This window comes from Pristiophorus japonicus, chromosome 9 (assembly GCF_044704955.1).
Source record: "Pristiophorus japonicus isolate sPriJap1 chromosome 9, sPriJap1.hap1, whole genome shotgun sequence".
Lineage (NCBI taxonomy): Eukaryota > Metazoa > Chordata > Chondrichthyes > Pristiophoridae > Pristiophorus > Pristiophorus japonicus.
Window position 1 is genome coordinate 174,122,317 of NC_091985.1, and position 17,188 is coordinate 174,139,504.

At 45.1% G+C, this 17,188-nt stretch overlaps 1 protein-coding gene across 2 annotated transcripts in view; it reads left to right on the top strand.

The window, feature by feature from the left end:
• Positions 1 to 17,188, top strand: part of prkn (parkin RBR E3 ubiquitin protein ligase) — a 1,745,947-nt gene that overhangs the window by 260,699 nt on the left and 1,468,060 nt on the right. For both annotated transcript variants that reach the window (XM_070890152.1, XM_070890153.1), the window contains exon 2: positions 16,812 to 16,975. In XM_070890152.1, the coding sequence (XP_070746253.1) occupies positions 16,812 to 16,975 (164 nt within the window). The remainder of the gene's footprint in view (positions 1 to 16,811; positions 16,976 to 17,188) is intronic.

Here is a 17,188-nt window from a genome sequence, read left to right on the forward strand (position 1 = left end):
GCAGATGTTACAGTGATGCATGCATGCTTCCAGCTCAGAATCAATTTGGCCACCATATGTGGGACCTGGCGATGGCCTTCATCATCACTATACCAAGATGTGTGCTGTGTGACTCACGCACAAACTTCTCTTTCCCTTTCTTAGGCATTACAACTCGGTTGCCCCACATTATGCAATCTGCTTCAATAGACAGTTCGTCCTTGCGACGAATGTACGGTTTGGCCTCCTCGCACATTTGCTTAGGTATGGCAGACCAATACCCTTTGAGGATGCAACCCTTTACCACCGATAATATCGGGTCCTGGCTGGTCTAGGTCTTAACTTGTTGAGCCGTGACAGGGGTTCCTTCACTCTCAAAAGCATCCATGATTAACATTAAATCTGCCGGTTGTGGCGTTTCCACCTCCGGTGTGGGCAACGGCAACCGGCTCAAAGCATCGGCACAATTCTCTGTGCCAGGTTTGTGGCAAATTACATAATCATAGGCAGATAATGTCAGCGCCCACCTTTGGATGCGGGATGAAGCGTTGGTATTGACACCTTTGCTCTCGGAAAACAACAAAATGAGTGGCTTGTGATCGGTCTCGAATTCAAACCTCAGACTGATGCATCTTTTTAACACCGTACACACATGCTAAAGCTTCTTTTTCTACCATACTGTAGACTCTTTCTGCTTTAGACAAACTTTTGGATGCATACGCGACAGATTGAAGTTTCCCTGACTCATTGGCTTGTTGTAACACGCAACCAATTCCATTTGACGATGCGTCACAGGCCAAAACTAAACATTTACAATGGTCATAATGTACCAGCAGCTTGTTCGAGTAAAGCAGATTGGTGGCTTTCTCGAAAGCTCTGACTTGCAATATGCCCCACATCCAGTTGTTGCCTTTTCTCAATAGCATGTGCAGTGGTTCAAGTAAGGTGCTCAATTTAGGTAAGAAGTTACCAAATTAGTTGAGTAGACCCAGGAACGAACACAGCTCCGTCACGTTCTGCGGCTTGGGTGAACTTTTGATGGCTTTGGTTTTCACGTCCTTAAGTGTGATCCATCAGTGCCGATTTTCCTCCCAAGGAATTCGACCTCCGGTGCCATGAAGACGCACTTCGAGCGTTTAAGTCTGAGTCCCACTCTGTCCAAACGCAGTAGAACCTCTTCCAGGTTGTTCCGATGTTCCTTGGAGTCACGATCGGTGATCAGGGTGTCATCTTGGAACATGACGGTTCTGGGAACGGGCTTCAGTAGACTTTCCATATTCCTCTGGATTATTGCTGCAGCCGAGCGAATTCCAAACGGGCACCTGTGGTAAATAAACAGTCCTTTGTGCGTGTTAATGCACGTAAGTCTCTTCGAAGCCTCGGCCAACTCCTGCGTCATATAGGCTGACGTCAAGTCCAGTTTTGTGAACGACTTCCCTCCGGCTAGCGTTGTAAACAAGTAATCAGCCTTTAGCAATGGGTACTGATCTTGTTTTGAAATCCTGTTGATCGTAGTCTCCACAGATTCTGACTGTGCCATCACTTCTCAGCACAGGAACAATGGGGCTGGCCCATTCATTAAATTCGACTGATGATATGATCCTTTCACGCTGGATTATGTCCCGTTCAATTTCGACCTTCTCCCTAATCATATACGGCACTGTCCGAGCTTTATGATGGACGGGTCTTGTATCTGAGTCCACGTGGATCTGCACCTTGGCTCCCATGAAGTTGCTGATACCTGGTTTGAACAGCGAAGGGAACTTGCTCAATACTTGGGCAAATGTATCTCCCTCCGATGACAATGCCTTTATATCATTCTCGTCGCATCTGATTTTCTCCAACCAGCTCCTGCCGAGCAGCATTGGGCCATTGCCTGGAACAATCACCAGCGGTAACTCGTGAACCGTGCCGCTATACGACATATTAATTTGTGCACTGCCAATCACCTTTATCAGTTCTTTGATGTACGTGCGCAGCTTGGCGTTAACAGGGCTCAGCCTGGGCCTCACAGTCTTAGTATCTCACAGCTTATTAAATGCCCTCTCGTTCATGATCGATTGACTCGTCCCTGTGTCCAGTTCCATCGATACCGGTATCCCGTTAAACTTCACCTTAATCAAAATTGGTTTACTCTTGGTTATGAAAGAGTACAGTCCATACACTTTCTCCTCTGGCATAGAAACATAGAAAATATAGAAAATAGGTGCAGGAGTAGGCCATTCGGCCCTTCGAGTCTGCACCACCATTCAATATGATCATGGCTGATCATACAACTTTAATACCCCATTCCTGCTTTCTCTCCATACCCCTTGATTCCTTTAGCCATAAGGTTCATATCTAACTCCCTTTTGAATATATCTAACAAACTGGCCTCAACACCTCTCTGCGGTAGGGAATTCCACAGGTTTACAATTCTCTGAGTGAAGAAGTTTCTCCTCATCTCGGTCCTAAATGGCATATCCCTTATCTTTAGACTGTGACCCCTGGTTCTGGACTTCCCCAACATTGGGAACATACTTCCTGCATCTAACTTGTCCAATCCCATCAGAATTTTATATGTTTCTATGAGATCCCCTCTCATTCTTCTAAATTCCAGTGAATATAAGCCTAGTCGATCCAGTCTTTCTTCATATGTCAGTCCTGCCTTCCCGGGAATCAGTCTGGTGAACCTTTGCTGCATTCCCTCAATAGCAAGAATGTCCTTCCTCAGATTAGGAGCCTAAAACTGAACATAATATTCAATGTGTGGCCTCACCAAGGCCCTGTACAACTGCAGTAAGACCTCCCTGCTCCTATACTCAAATCCTCCCACTATGAAGGCCAACATGACATTTGTCTTCTTCACCACCTGCTGTACCTGCATGCCAACTTTCAATGACTGATGTACCATGACATCACGCCTTTTCCTAATCTATCACCATTCAGATAATATTCTGTCTTCCTTTTTTTGCCACCAAAGTGAATAACCTCACATTTATCCACATTATACTGCATCTGCCATGCATTTGCCCACTCACCTAACCTGTCCAAGTCACTCTGCAGCCTCTTAGCATCCTCCTCACAGCTCACACTGCCACCCAGCTTAGTGTCATCTGCAAACTTGGAGATATTACATTCAATTCCTTCGTCTAAATCATTAATATATATTGTAAATAGCTGGGGTCCCAGCACTGAACCTTGCGGTATCGCACTAGTATCTTCCTGCCATTCTGAAGAGGACCCGTTTATTCCTACGCTTTGCTTCCTGTCTGCCAACCAGTTCTCTATCCACGTCAATACATTACCCTGAATACCATGTGCTTTAATTTTGCACACTAATCTCTTGTGTAGGACCTTTTCAAAAGCCTTTTGAAAGTCCAAATACACCACATCCACTGGTTCTCCCTTGTCCAAACTACTCGTTGCATCCTCAAAAAATTCTACAAGTTTTGTCAAGCATGATTTCCCGTTCATAAATCCATGCTGACTTGGACCGATCCTGTCGCTGCTTTCCAAATGCGCTGCTATTACATCTTTAATCATTGATTCCAACATTTTCTCCACTACCGATGGCGGATTGCGTATCCGGATCTGCGCTAGTCTGACTCTCATCCTCGACGTGGTGTGTCGCAGCACGCTTACTCATCTGCGGACACTTGCGCTGGAGATGCTCCACTCTCAGACAGCCTTTGAAACTATATTGCTTAAATCGGCACTGCAAGTGCCGATGATTTCCCCCACAATGCCAACACGGAGAAGTCGGATACATTCCCGCTGGTGGACTTTGGGCAGCCACAGGTTTTGTGAATGCAGCCAGATAGGCCCTGCCATGTGCCTCTGCCGAACGCCAAATCGATCACATTTACAGAACTTGTCGAGGTTCGGTTCTTCACTGATATTTGCTTTAAACTCCTGTCCGTCGTCATACACGATTGAGCGATCTGGATGGCCCTTTTTAAATCCAACTCCTCCACCGCCAGTAGTTTATGCAGGATCACTTCGTGGTTGATACCGATAACAAAGAAGTCCTGCAGCATGTCTGCCAACACCGTCCTGAACTTGCACGGTCCCGCTAGACGTCTCAGGTCGGCAACGAATTCCGCCGCGCTCTGGCCCTCCGATCGAACGTGTGTATAAAACCCGTATCTCAAGATGATGATACCGTCATCTGGCTTGAGGTGCTCCCGTACCAATGTACACAACTCCTCGTACGTTTTCTCTGTTGGATCACTCGGTATGAGTAGATTCTTGATCAGACTGTAGATCTTTGAGCCGCACACAGTGAGGAACACGGCCCGGCGTCGATCTGCATCGTCGACCCCCTTCATTTTGTTGGCCACGAAGTTGGTTCAAATAACTCGCAAAGTCTGTCCAATCTTCTCCCTCCACGAATTGCTCTAAAAATCCAATCGTACTCATTTTGCAAAGATTCTTGTATTCTCGTCGCCAAATGTTATGTATGCAATAAAGGTACAAACTGAGTACTGTTTAACTGAACAAGGTACAACCTGCCTGACTCACAAAATGGCTGGCCTTTTATACCAGAGCAGCACCATGTGCGTGCTGCTCTGTGGCCTCCAACAGTGACACTATCTGGTGGCTGCAAACAGCATGCACATACATGACAGTCATGATTGCAGCATATCTGAGATCTCCAGGCATGCACTCCTCCTTCCAGATAAGGGAGACGAGGTCATACATTCGTGCCAATAGTGCTTCTCTGCCATACTGTAGTGCTTCGGCGGGGATTCCATTTGCTCCTGATGCCTTGTTGTTCTTTTGCTGACGGATGGCCTTTTCTACCTCATGCAGGGCTGGGGTTTTGCTGAGATGATGGTGGGTAGCATGGTGCGGGATGGAGTCGAGGACACTCACGTCAAAGGCAGAGTCTCGGCCTCCTCTTTGCTGGTAACTGTTCTTAAAAAAAGGGGCAATTTCAGCCCCTAGATCTTTTGCGGGTCGGACGCTTACTCTGGAGGTATGCCTCTGACCGTAAATTCAGGGCCATTAAGAGCTAGCGATATGTGTAACTAAAACAAAAGGACGTGGAGTCAAGCTCAGATGAGAGAAAGTGAACAGACAGTTTTGATTTGGATACTTTACACATAAGGTAAAGATTTTACATGGCATTTTTACACAGTTTAATGTTTGCAAAAAGGCAATTGTCTCATCAGTATCTTGATTCAAAATGAAAGTTAAATTTCCCTTTGAAATGCAAGGCATCTCGAACATCTGCATTACGCTCTGCAGAATCAGAATTATAGTTTCTGAAATGCTGTTCGCTCATGAAGCTAAAAAAAAAATCACAAGATTATAGTTTGGCAGAAAAAAAATGGTTAAACAGAAGTCTGCAAATGACTTGTGTCATGAACTGGGGAAACGTGTTGCTGTATCTGTGAGGATAGCTATCAATTATCACTGTACTAAATTGGACCAGACGGAAATGTTTGTGGTCTTATTTTGAAGAGCAGCTTTACTGCGGACAGCAATTTAATAACTGTTGGAGACATTTTTTTTTTAAATACATTTTTTTCCCCAGAGAAGCAAGTTGTTATCGAAAGGTTGTTCAGTGTGGAATTTGCTGCAATATTCAAGCTCTAAAAGTCCATCAGGTTTCAAACAAAAGCGACTAGTGGAGACAGGTGAAAGAGACAGACCGAGAGGGGAGAGTATTTTCTTCAGTCTGTTTGTAACTCTGTAATGGGTAGGATTGCCTCGTTCCATTTTAAAGTATTAATCAGGAAAAAAGATGTTTTAAAAGGGATGGAAGAAAATAAATAAGTAAACGGAAAATCACCTCGAAATAAACAATCCAAAAAGCCAGATGAGAAAGATGTACTTTTCTTTAAAGCATTTGGACCAGTGACATTGATATCAAGACCAGCCACCTTATATTCATGGGTCAGTAACCCAAAATGTTTTTGACCTATATAATAAATCGGGTTTTCATTTTATTTTCATGTGCAGTACTTCAGGCTAAAACCATGAGACTTTTTTTGCTGCTCAGCTATTGCCCAGTGACTGTTTTAAAGAAAGACTTGGATTTATATAGCGCCTTTCACGACCACTGGACTTCTCAAAACGCTTTACAGCCAATGACGTACTTTTGGAGTGTAGTCACTGTTGTAATGTGGGAAACACAGCAGCCAATTTGCACACAGCAAACTCCCACAAACAGCAATGTGATAATGACCAGATAATCTGTTTTTTTGTTATGTTGATTGAGGGATAAATATTGGCCAGGACACCAGAGATAACTCCTCTGCTCTTCTTTGAAATAGTGCTATGGGATCTTTTACATCCACTTGAGAGAGCAGACACAGTCTCGGTTTAACGTCTCATCTGAAAGACGACACCTCCGACAGTGCTGTACACCCTCAGTACTGCACTGGGGTGTAAGCCTAGATTTATGTGCTCCAGTCTCTGGAGTGGGACTTGAACCCACAACCTTCTGACTCAGAGGCAAGGGTGCTACCCACTGAGCCACAGCTGACACCGTTTTACCACCAGGTGGGTGAGGTGAGTGCTTCATTCAGGAAGCTTTATAAATATATAAAAATCGATGTCCTCTAGCTCAGATAGGACCCGGGAGCAATTTTAATGGCCTACTGACCAGGAGCATCCACTATGGATGGCCCAACTGGTAAAACCTACCGGAACAGAAGAGGAGATTCCAAAAGCTAATTACAAAACTTATCTTTCTGGGGTTAAAAGGAGCACGAGTGGTTTCTCTGGGACCCACACTGGGACTTTAGGCCTCTGCTGCTCCAGGATCCCCTGCCCTCTCCACCTGCAAAATCTTCCCAAGCGTTCACACAAGTGCAATTGTGAAAATCACAGACATATGCAAAGCCCTAGTCCAGCTGAAGAAACTGGCCTTGATTTGGAGTGGTGGCACCAACTACTGTGGGGAGGGGGGAGTGGTGCATGGATACTCTGGCGGCGAAATTCCCTCGTACCCCGTTTGGGGGCGGTAACCCTGTCGGGGAGTGACTTCCTGCGCCCGGTGCAGAAGTCCCGCCCTGACCCTGAAATTGGAGTTACTGCTCCTCACAGGAAGTGCAACGCAATGTCGTGGCTTCCACTCCCTGTTGGGCAGTTGGGCGCTACTTGGGCGCGATCGACAGCGCTACACAGCTTCTCCACCTAGTGCTGACGCCTTTCAATGCCCCTCCCCTTCCTTTTAAGGGGTGTGCCGCTCCGCGAACGGGAGGCACACAGGAGGGGAGTTTCCGCCCCTCTGAGCGTTGCTCTCTGCTAGTAAAGTAAAGGTGCCTGCAATGAAGATGGGCTGAAGGCGAGGATGAATGTGTAGCTGAACCATGCTCAATATATACACTTGTGGCAAAAACAGCTACTCCACTTGAAATTAATTTTAAAGCTTTTAAAAAAAAATTATATCTTTAAGTCTGGCTAATGTTAGAACTATCACCAAGTATGGTAATTAACATATAGTGCTTCTTAAAGACCATGGAATAAGAACATAAGAAATAGGTTCAGGAGTAGGCCATATGGGCCCTCGGGTCTGCTCCGCCATTCAATAAGATCAGGGTTAGGGTTAGGGCACTAAGCTTTTTCTTCATTCAAATTATTTGCCCCAAACCCAGCACGGGGACAATTTCTCCCCTTTGGTGTGCTGGAATCACTGCCATTTTGAGATTTGATACTGACATTGAAAATGATACCAAAATAGTTTTCCTTATAAAGCAAGACATTGTCCACATTAGCGCTCTGAAATTTGTAGTCTGATCAATGATGAGTAAAGACAGTGCAGTGTGGACACCATTGGAATTAATACCACACGTTGTGTTGCTAAGTACCTGTCCAATTAGGCCTGATCTGTTCTCAGCACCATGTATTCATTAAGGACCCTGAAATCCCAGCCTCCCCGGGTCTGTACAGAATGTGAACGGACCCAGGAAGGCAATGCGCATGTGCCGAAAACCAGCTTTTCCGATCTGTCAAGCTCTGACTTGACAGATCCTTCGTATTTCCAGGCAGGACATTCACAAGGGCAAGATTGCGGTATTTGCCCATCTCTTGCCCAGCAAATGTCCTGAAAACGCTTGCGCCTGGTAAAAGCAGGTGCATAGTCTACTTTTAAAAACATAGAAACACAGAAAATAGGTGCAGGAGTAGGCCATTCGGCCCTTCTAGCCTGCACCGCCATTCAATGAGTTCACGGCTGAACATGCAACTTCAGTACCTCATTCCTGGTTTCTCGCCATACCCCTTGATCCCCCTAGTAGTAAGGACTTCATCTAACTCCTTTTTGAATATATTTAGTGAATTGGCCTCAACAACTTTCTGTGGTAGAGAATTCCACAGGTTCACCACTCTCTGGGTGAAGAAGTTTCTCCTCATCTCGATCCTAAATGGCTTACCCCTTATCCTTAGACTGTGACCCCTGGTTCTGGATTCCCCCAACATTGGGAACATTCTTCCTGCATCTAACCTGTCTAAACCCGTCAGAATTTTAAACATTTCTATGAGATCCCCTCTCATTCTTCTGAACTCCAGTGAATACAAACCCAGTTGATCCAGTCTTTCTTGATATGTAAGTCCCGCCATCCCGGGAATCAGTCTGGTGAACTTTCGCTGCACTCCCTCAATAGCAAGAATGTCCTTCCTCAGGTTAGGAGACCAAAACTGTACACAATACTCCAGGTGTGGCCTCACCAATGCTCTGTACAACTGTAGCAACACCTCCCTGCCCCTGTACTCAAATCCCCTCGCTATGAAGGCCAACATGCCATTTGCTTTCTTAACCGCTGTACCTGCATGCCAACCTTCAATGACTGATGTACTATGACACCCAGGTCTCTTTGCACCTCCCCTTTTCCTAATCTGTCACCATTCAGATAATAATCTGTCTCTCTGTTTTTACCACCAAAGTAGATAACCTCACATTTATCCACATTGTACTTCATCTGCCATGCATTTGCCCACTCACCTAACCTATCCAAGTCACTCTGCAGCCTCATAGCATCCTCCTCGCAGCTCACACTGCCACCCAACTTCGTGTCATCCGCAAATTTGGAGATACTACATTTAATCCCCTTGTCTAAATCATTAATGTACAGTGTAAACAGCTGGGGCCCCAGCACAGAACCTTGCGGTACCCCACTAGTCACTGCCTGCCATTCTGAAAAGTCCCCATTTACTCCTACTCTTTGCTTCCTGTCTGACAACCATTTCTCAATCCATGTCAGCACACTACCCCCAATCCCATGTGCTTTAACTTTGCACATTAATCTCTTGTGTGGGACCTTGTCGAAAGCCTTCTGAAAGTCCAAATATATCATATCAACTGGTTCTCCCTTGTCCACTCTACTGGAAACATCCTCAAAAAATTCCAGAAGATTTGTCAAGCATGATTTCCCTTTCACAAATCCATGCTGACTTGGACCTATCATGTCACCTCTTTCCAAATGCACTGCTATGACATCCTTAATAATTGATTCCATCATTTTACCCACTACCGATGTCAGGCTGACTGGTCTATAATTCCCTGTTATCTCTCTCCCTCCTTTTTTAAAAAGTGGGGTTACATTGGCTACCCTCCACTCCATAGGAACTGATCCAGAGTCAATGGAATGTTGGAAAATGACTGTCAATGCATCCACTATTTCCAAGGCCACCTCCTTAAGTACTCTGGGATGCAGTCCATCAGGCCCTGGGGATTTATCGGCCTTCAATCCCATCAATTTCCCCAACACAATTTCCCGACTAATAAAGATTTCCCTCAGTTCCTTCTCCTTACTAGACCCCACTGACCCATTTTATATCCGGAAGGTTGTTTGTGTCCTCCTTAGTGAATACCGAACCAAAGTACTTGTTCAATTGGTCCGCCATTTCTTTGTTCCCCGTTATGACTTCCCCTGATTCTGACTGCAGGGGACCTACGTTTGTCTTTACTAACCTTTTTCTCTTTACATATCTATAGAAACTTTTGCAATCCATCTTGATGTTCCCTGCAAGCTTCTTCTCGTACTCCATTTTCCCTGCCCTAATCAAACCTTTTGTCCTCCTCTGCTGAGTTCTAAATTTCTCCCAGTCCCTGGGTTCGCTGCTATTTCTGGCCAATTTGTATGCCACTTCCTTGGCTTTAATACTATCCCTGATTTCCCTTGATAGCCACGGTTGAGCCACCTTCCCTTTTTTATTTTTACGCCAGACAGGAATTGTTGTCTTTAAATGTCTGCCATTGCCCATCCACAGTCAACCCCTTAAGTATCATTCGCCAATTTATCCTAGCCAATTCACGCCTCATACCTTCAAAGTTAGCCTTCTTTAAGTTCTGGACCATGGTCTCTGAATTAACTGTTTCATTCTCCATCCTAATGCAGAATTCCACCATATTATGGTCATTCTTCCCCAAGGGGCCTCGCACAACGAGATTGCTAATTAATCCTCTCTCATTACACAACACCCAGTCTAAGATGGCCTCCCCCCTAGTTGGTTCCTCGACATATTGGTCTAGATAACCATCCCTTATGCACTCCAGGAAATCCTCCTCCACCGTATTGCTTCCAGTTTGGTTAGCCCAATCTATGTGCATATTAAAGTCACCCATTATAACTGCTGCACCTTGATTGCATGCACCCCTAATTTCCTGTTTGATGCCCTCCCCAACATCACTACTGCTGTTTGGAGGTCTGTACACAAATCCCACTAACGTTTTTTGCCCTTTGGTGTTCTGCAGCTCTACCCATATAGATTCCACATCATCCAAGCTAATGTCCTTCCTAACTATTGCATTAATCTCCTCCTTAACCAGCAATGCTACTCCACCTCCTTTTCCTTTTATTCTATCCTTCCTGAATGTTGAATACCCCTGGATGTTGAGTTCCCAGCCCTGATCATCCTGGAGCCACGTCTCTGTAATCCCAATCACATCATATTTGTTAACATCTATTTGCACAGTTAATTCATCCACCTTATTGCGGATACTCCTTGCATTAAGACACAAAGCCTTCAGGCTTGTTTTTTTAACACCCTTTGTCCTTTTAGAATTTTGCTGTACAATGGCCCTTTTTGTTCTTTGCCTTGGGTTTCTCTGCCCTCCACTTTTCTTCATCTCCTTTCTGTCTTTTGCTTTTGCCTGCGTAAGAGTTTTAAAACATGCAAAAAACATAAAAAAATAACATTTTAAAAACACATTTTAATGTTGAAAAACCCTGCCCACTAAAGTAAGTTTATTTCAAACCATAATTAAAAAACTTTTTAAAAATCGGGAAAATATATAATTTTTCTAAGACATTTATTAACTTTATTTTAAATTAATGTTAAATATGTGATTTTTTTCCTTTTTTTTATTGGTGTTTTGGTGTTGGGGTTCTCAATCATAATAACGAGTATTCCTACTAACGGAGTTCCCATTATTCGGAATGAGAAAATACTTTACCTGGATTGGCTGCCCAGTGACACGTGACTGCAGCTCCAGCATACGTCCGTCCCGACGTGCACGCGCTCCCATACACAGGGAGTGGAGGCGTCAGGACCGGGATCGCTGGTGGGAGCACATTGCAGGAACAAGTAGGCGCGCATCTTTTTAGCCATTTTCTGTTGAGCGCCCGCAGGAAGCAGAGGACTGGGATTTCAGGGCCATTGTGTTTGTTTGACATGATCTTCACGGCGTGACAACTGCAAGAGATGAAAAATAAATACAACATCAAGAGCTCTGGGTTCAATGGCACTCCCTGGGCCCTCCTAATACCAGTTTTCTTGTGATGCTCAACGTCCCAATCTCCCCATTGCCCTCCCTCCTTGCCCCGAGATCGCCCCCCCGAGCCAATCTCAAGCTCTCCCTGACCCCATGTTGTCTCACTACCCCATACCTGACCTGATCCCTGGACCCACTTACCTGAGAGCCACTGCGATGCCCACAACCGCCCCATTATTCCCCCGCCCTCGGCAGCGGGCTTTTGTGCCACGTGCTATTACAATGAGGTACGAGACCCAATATCTGGGGAACCTTGAACCTCACCACTCTGATGCTGTGTATTTGCCCTTCGCCACTGTATTTCGCCTCAATTTCTGGCCCATAAGGTTTTGCTTACTAACTGTTAGGATTTCTGCATTAAAAGCTGCGATGGAGATACAAAATGTTGAATGGTTATATTCAGATAGAATGCAATGTAATATTGTTTGGTACTATAAAACCAGTTGAAATCAATACAATTGTCCCCAAAATATTGTGCAGCACATAGCACATTATAACCATATCCAGCTGATCAATTTATAATATAATCCCTAATCTTATTGAGCAAGAAGTGATCATTTATTGAAGTAAATGTTTTTTTTGTGGTCCACTAGCAGAATTATGATAATATTGCTGTCTCACTTCTCACTGAACAGGCATAGAAGAGATTTATAAAATTATGGATTGTTGACAAGTCCTTAAAACTTTGACACTAAACTGTTAATTAAGGTTTGAAACTTGTGTACATAAAACTTTCCTAATACCTGGAAATTACTGATATTAAAGTTACTGATGTAAGATTAGTTTTATTATATGCTGGATGTGACCAAGAGTTCTGATACTAAATACCAACGATTTGGTTGACATTGATATGAAGGTGCCAATAATGCAGTTTCCCTCTCAATAAAGCCTACCTACAAATACTGTGCGCCCATTTTTGGAATAGACAAGGCAGAGTATTGCAACTCAATAAAAGTTACTTCACGTACATCCTCTCTCTACTTAGAGATTTTAAAAAAAACTCTCTTTTAGATATAATACTTTTCCAAGTTATCTCTCCCCTTTATCTAAGTTGGGTAGCCCCCATATAGCGAAACATCTTGGCTCATTGTGTTCTCAGCTGAGAGTGGGAAGAAGGTAGCCTGTACCTCAAGGTTCAAAACACGTGACGGGCGGATGCACAAGAGGAACCTGTGGCTGGTTCTCCCTCTGATTGTTCCTCCCTCTCTGAGAAAGCACAAGGCTTCTGCTCACGACTGCACATAGCAATATTGCTGAGATCTAAATCTTAGTCATTTGGAGGACTGAGGCTTCACATTAGGTCTTCCAGCGAAGTGCACCACCACGTCATTTCCTTTTGTATTCTTGCAATGTATGCACCTGTGAGCATGCTCACAGGTTTCTAGAGCTGTTGGCGGACACGCCATGGTGCACCACCTTGCCGTCCAGGGGAGGGTGGGGGTCCCCAATGGAGGGCTCTCTATGCGGGAATCCTCCCACTATTTATTGGGGACTTGGCCTGGAGGATGTTGCATGGAGCAGTCCCGTGCAATCGGTTTTTAAGTCGGTTCACGGACTCCAGGGCCGTCTGTAATTTCTGCGGTCTAGAGGAGTCCGTGTTCCATGTTTATGTTGAGTGTATGAGGTTGCAGTCCCTCTTCCATTATTTGAAGGGGCTGCTCCTCAATTTCTGGTTGCACTTCAGTCCCACACTCCTGATCTTTGGGCACCCTGTGCGGAGGGGAGCGGGTAGGTCGGAAGGCCGCCTTGTAGGTCTGATCCTGGGCACGGCCAAGGGGGCCATCAGCTGGTCCGGGCAGCGGGCGGTCGAGGGGGTCGTTCAGCCCAACTGCCTGCCTCTCTTCCGTGGTTACATCCGAGCCAGGGTGTCCCTGGAGATGGAACACGCGGTGTCCACCGGTACGCTCGCGGACTTCCACGAGAGGTGGGCGCCGGAGGGACTGAAGTGCACTATCCCCCCGGCAACCAAATTTTAATTTGAACCAAGTTTACTGTTAAAAGATTGATTTGTTTAATTTGTTGGTTTTAGTGCCTCCCCTTTAATCAGGGGGCACTTGATTATTGTTTGCAAAAAAATAGTTGTAGAGCTGTTGAAACCTGGGAGGCATCCGGGCCTCCATGCGGGGGCTGCCTGTCTTTTACCAGGAACTCATCAAGGTCTGGAACAAGGTTACCTGCAAGCGCAGTTCTCCCCCTTCTGGAGTGGCGGCTGTCCTTCGGGAGCCGCTGCTCAGGAACCATGGTTTTCAGTGGCAGGCGGATAAGAGGGCTGTTTTTTGCAAGGTGACCAGGGTCAGGGATCTGGATGGCTGAGGAGTGGGCTGTATGACGCCAGAGGAGCTGGCATGGCGCTTTTCCTGGGTTGACGTCTGGCGCGCGACCAATGCCATCGAGTCGCTAAAATCAGAACCGATCCCCGTCCGTTCGGAATTCCTCTTCGGTGCCAAGCCCCGAAACCTGCCTTGGGAGCCGGCGCCTCACAACTTGAGCCTCCTCCAGGAAATCCCCTCCGTGCCTTTCAGTTCTGCGCGGAGGGGATTCCTGTACGGGCTGCTCTTGCACACTCTCCACTTTGCCATCCTCGTCTGCCGTCCGGACACGCCATGGCGCACCCTTTTGCCATCCGGAGGAGGCGGGGGGTCCCCAATGGAGTGCACTCTACACGGGAATCCTCCCACTATTTATCGGGGGCTTGGCCTGGAGGGTGTTGCACGGAGCAGTCCCGTGCAAAAAGTTTTTAAGTCGGTTCATGGACTCCCAGGCCGCCTGCAATTTCTGCGGTCTAGAAGAGTCTGTGTTCCACGTATATGTTCAGTGTGTGAGGCTGCAGCCCCTGTTCCAATATTTGAAGGGGCTGCTCCTCAAATCCTGGTTGCACTTCAGTCCCACGCCCCTGATCTTTGGGCACCCTGTGCAGAGGGGAGTGGGCAGGTCAGAAGGTCTCCTCGTAGGACTGCTCCTGGGCATGGCCAAAGTGGCCATTAACCAGTCCAGGCAGTGGGCGGTCAAGGGGGTCATTCAGCCCGACTGCCTGCCTCTCTTCTGCGGTTACATCCGAGCCAGGGTGTCCCTAGGGATAGAGCATGCGGTGTCTACCGGTACGTTCGCGGCCTTCCGCGAGAGGTGGGCGCCGGAGGGACTGGAGTGCATCATCACCCCCGGCAACCAAGTTTTTATTTGATTTATGTTTCCTTTAAAGTTTTTTTCGGAAATTTGTGGGTTCTGGTGCCCTTACCAAAAGGGGGCGCTTGATTTAAAGTTATGCTCAAAATAGTTGTAGAGCTGTTGCATTGTGAGTGGCTTAGCCAGTCACATGATGTTCACAAGACTCAATAAAACCCCAGCCAGTTGGGTTCGGTGATCCACGATGGGGCAGGTGGTTGTGAGCCTGGTGGATGAACTGGTAATGTGTAGTGTGATTGTTAAACCTTTGCTAATAAACCAACTCGTTCTTAATGGCAATGTGTTGCTATGAATTCTTAAGCAAAGAACCCATGAAGCAAATACATTCTTAATTCCTTTATTTCTTACTTGTCTTAGGCTTTGGTCCCTGTTTTCATTTTTCAGTGTCTTCATGCAATTAAATTGCTTTTTTCTTTTCTAATTTCATCCTCTTTTTGTTTATTTTTCTTTTACACGAGAGCAGCCCACTGGCAACTCTCCATCTGTTTTTCCCCTCTCCTCTTTGGGTCTTCACTCTGGGCCTCCTCACAGCAACACGGTTGAGATCAGAAGTCCAAGAATCAAACCTGCTGGCTCCCCCACTCAGCTCCCTCTCCCTGGCACTGTGCAATGGCATCCCGATGCACAGTATCACTCCGCCACCCCTGTTTCTCTCTGTCTTGAAGTGCAACTTTGTGCTATTTCTGTCGTGCTCTTGTTTGTCAGTGAATGCTCAGCTTCCTTGTCTGTAATTGTGAAAGAGCTATCACTGGCTGTCACACAGATGCCATGAATGTGACAGAAACAGCCTTTAAGGAAACTCAAGCTGACAAACTCTGGAAATTTCAAATCAACCCACACACCACATCTCAAATGGAAGACAGAATCAGATGCTCAGACACAGAAACCCTCTGAGATTTTGTTAAAAGATTCAATCCTATTGCAGCAAATTGTTAAGGATTTAAAGTAGCAAGTGGAAAAGTAGCACCCAAAATTTGAGTTGTGAGTTTGAAAACCCCTTATACCTGAGCGTATGAAAATGTATCAGAGAATCAAAATGAATTAGGCTATTGCAAATACACATTTTGAGAAGGAACATGGGACTTTCCATAGCCTTTAGTTTCGAAAAGTCCTGTTACTTGCAGAACTTGATAAAGATTTGCGCCCCATAGTTTTATACACATACTCTATTAGGGCATTGTTGGTTATCAGGATACTTATTGTGAAGGGGCTGATAATTCTTATGATAAATTGATATATTTACTTGACAGGTGTTAAATCTTTTAAAAAAGCAAAATACTTCAAAGTAAATAAGTTTTTCCTGAATACTTCAAAGTAAAAAATTCAATCTTTTAAATTTATTTAAAACAACTGTAAATATTGCTAAAAGCTTGTAGTTTGTGCATGTGCATAAATTGTTTCTGGTTCTTCAAGCACAACATTAAACCAAACTAACCTTCATGGTCCTTTGCAGGTATATTTTATTTAATTTTGTCAGCAGTTGCAGTTTTTCTCCATTATTCTATACTGTATATTTGTGGCTTTTAAAATTTAACTTGTTGAGCTAGTTAGATTTAATAAAATTACATTTTCATTTTTATCCTGTGGGTAGTATTGTGTAACCAGTTGCTGACTTAAGTTAGCACTGTTTAGCGGAAATGTTGATCAGGTCTTGGATGGAAATTACTATTGAGTGCAACTACTAGGTTAAGCTCATAGAGGGCATGTGGAGGGGTTACAAGGAGTGTTGAGATTATCAGTTTGTCCAGTAGAGGGGCATCATGTCCTGTTATGATGCCACCGAGCAGGTCACATAATTAAACCCTTTAGTTAATTTTATCTCGTTGGTATATTATGCTTTGAAAACTTGTAAAAAGTTGTCTAATGGTGCTCATTGAATCATAACCGATGTGCTCTCCATTTGTATTGATTAATGAAGTGTTAATTTGGTGTTTTGGGTCAGTGTTTGTCAGGTTCAATTCAAGCCATGGATTCCCAGTGGAGGTTGATGCAAACGCCAGCGTCTTCCAGCTCAAGGAGGCCGTTGCTCAGAGACAAGGGGTTCCAATTGACCAGTTGTGCGTGATCTTTGCTGGAAAGGAACTGAGGAACAACTTCACACTGCAGGTAGGTCCCCCTTGGTTTTTTCTTTTGATTCTGGGAGGCTGCCAACTCTGTGGTTCATAGCTCTAATAATGCCTATCTGACATTCAGATCTCAGATGTCATAGAAATAAACAGTGACTGGGGATTTCTTGAACTTTATTCAACTCGGCTTCGTTAATTCTGACCTTTTTAATTATGCAGTAGAAGTGTAAGTAAGGGTAGGAGACAAGTCTGC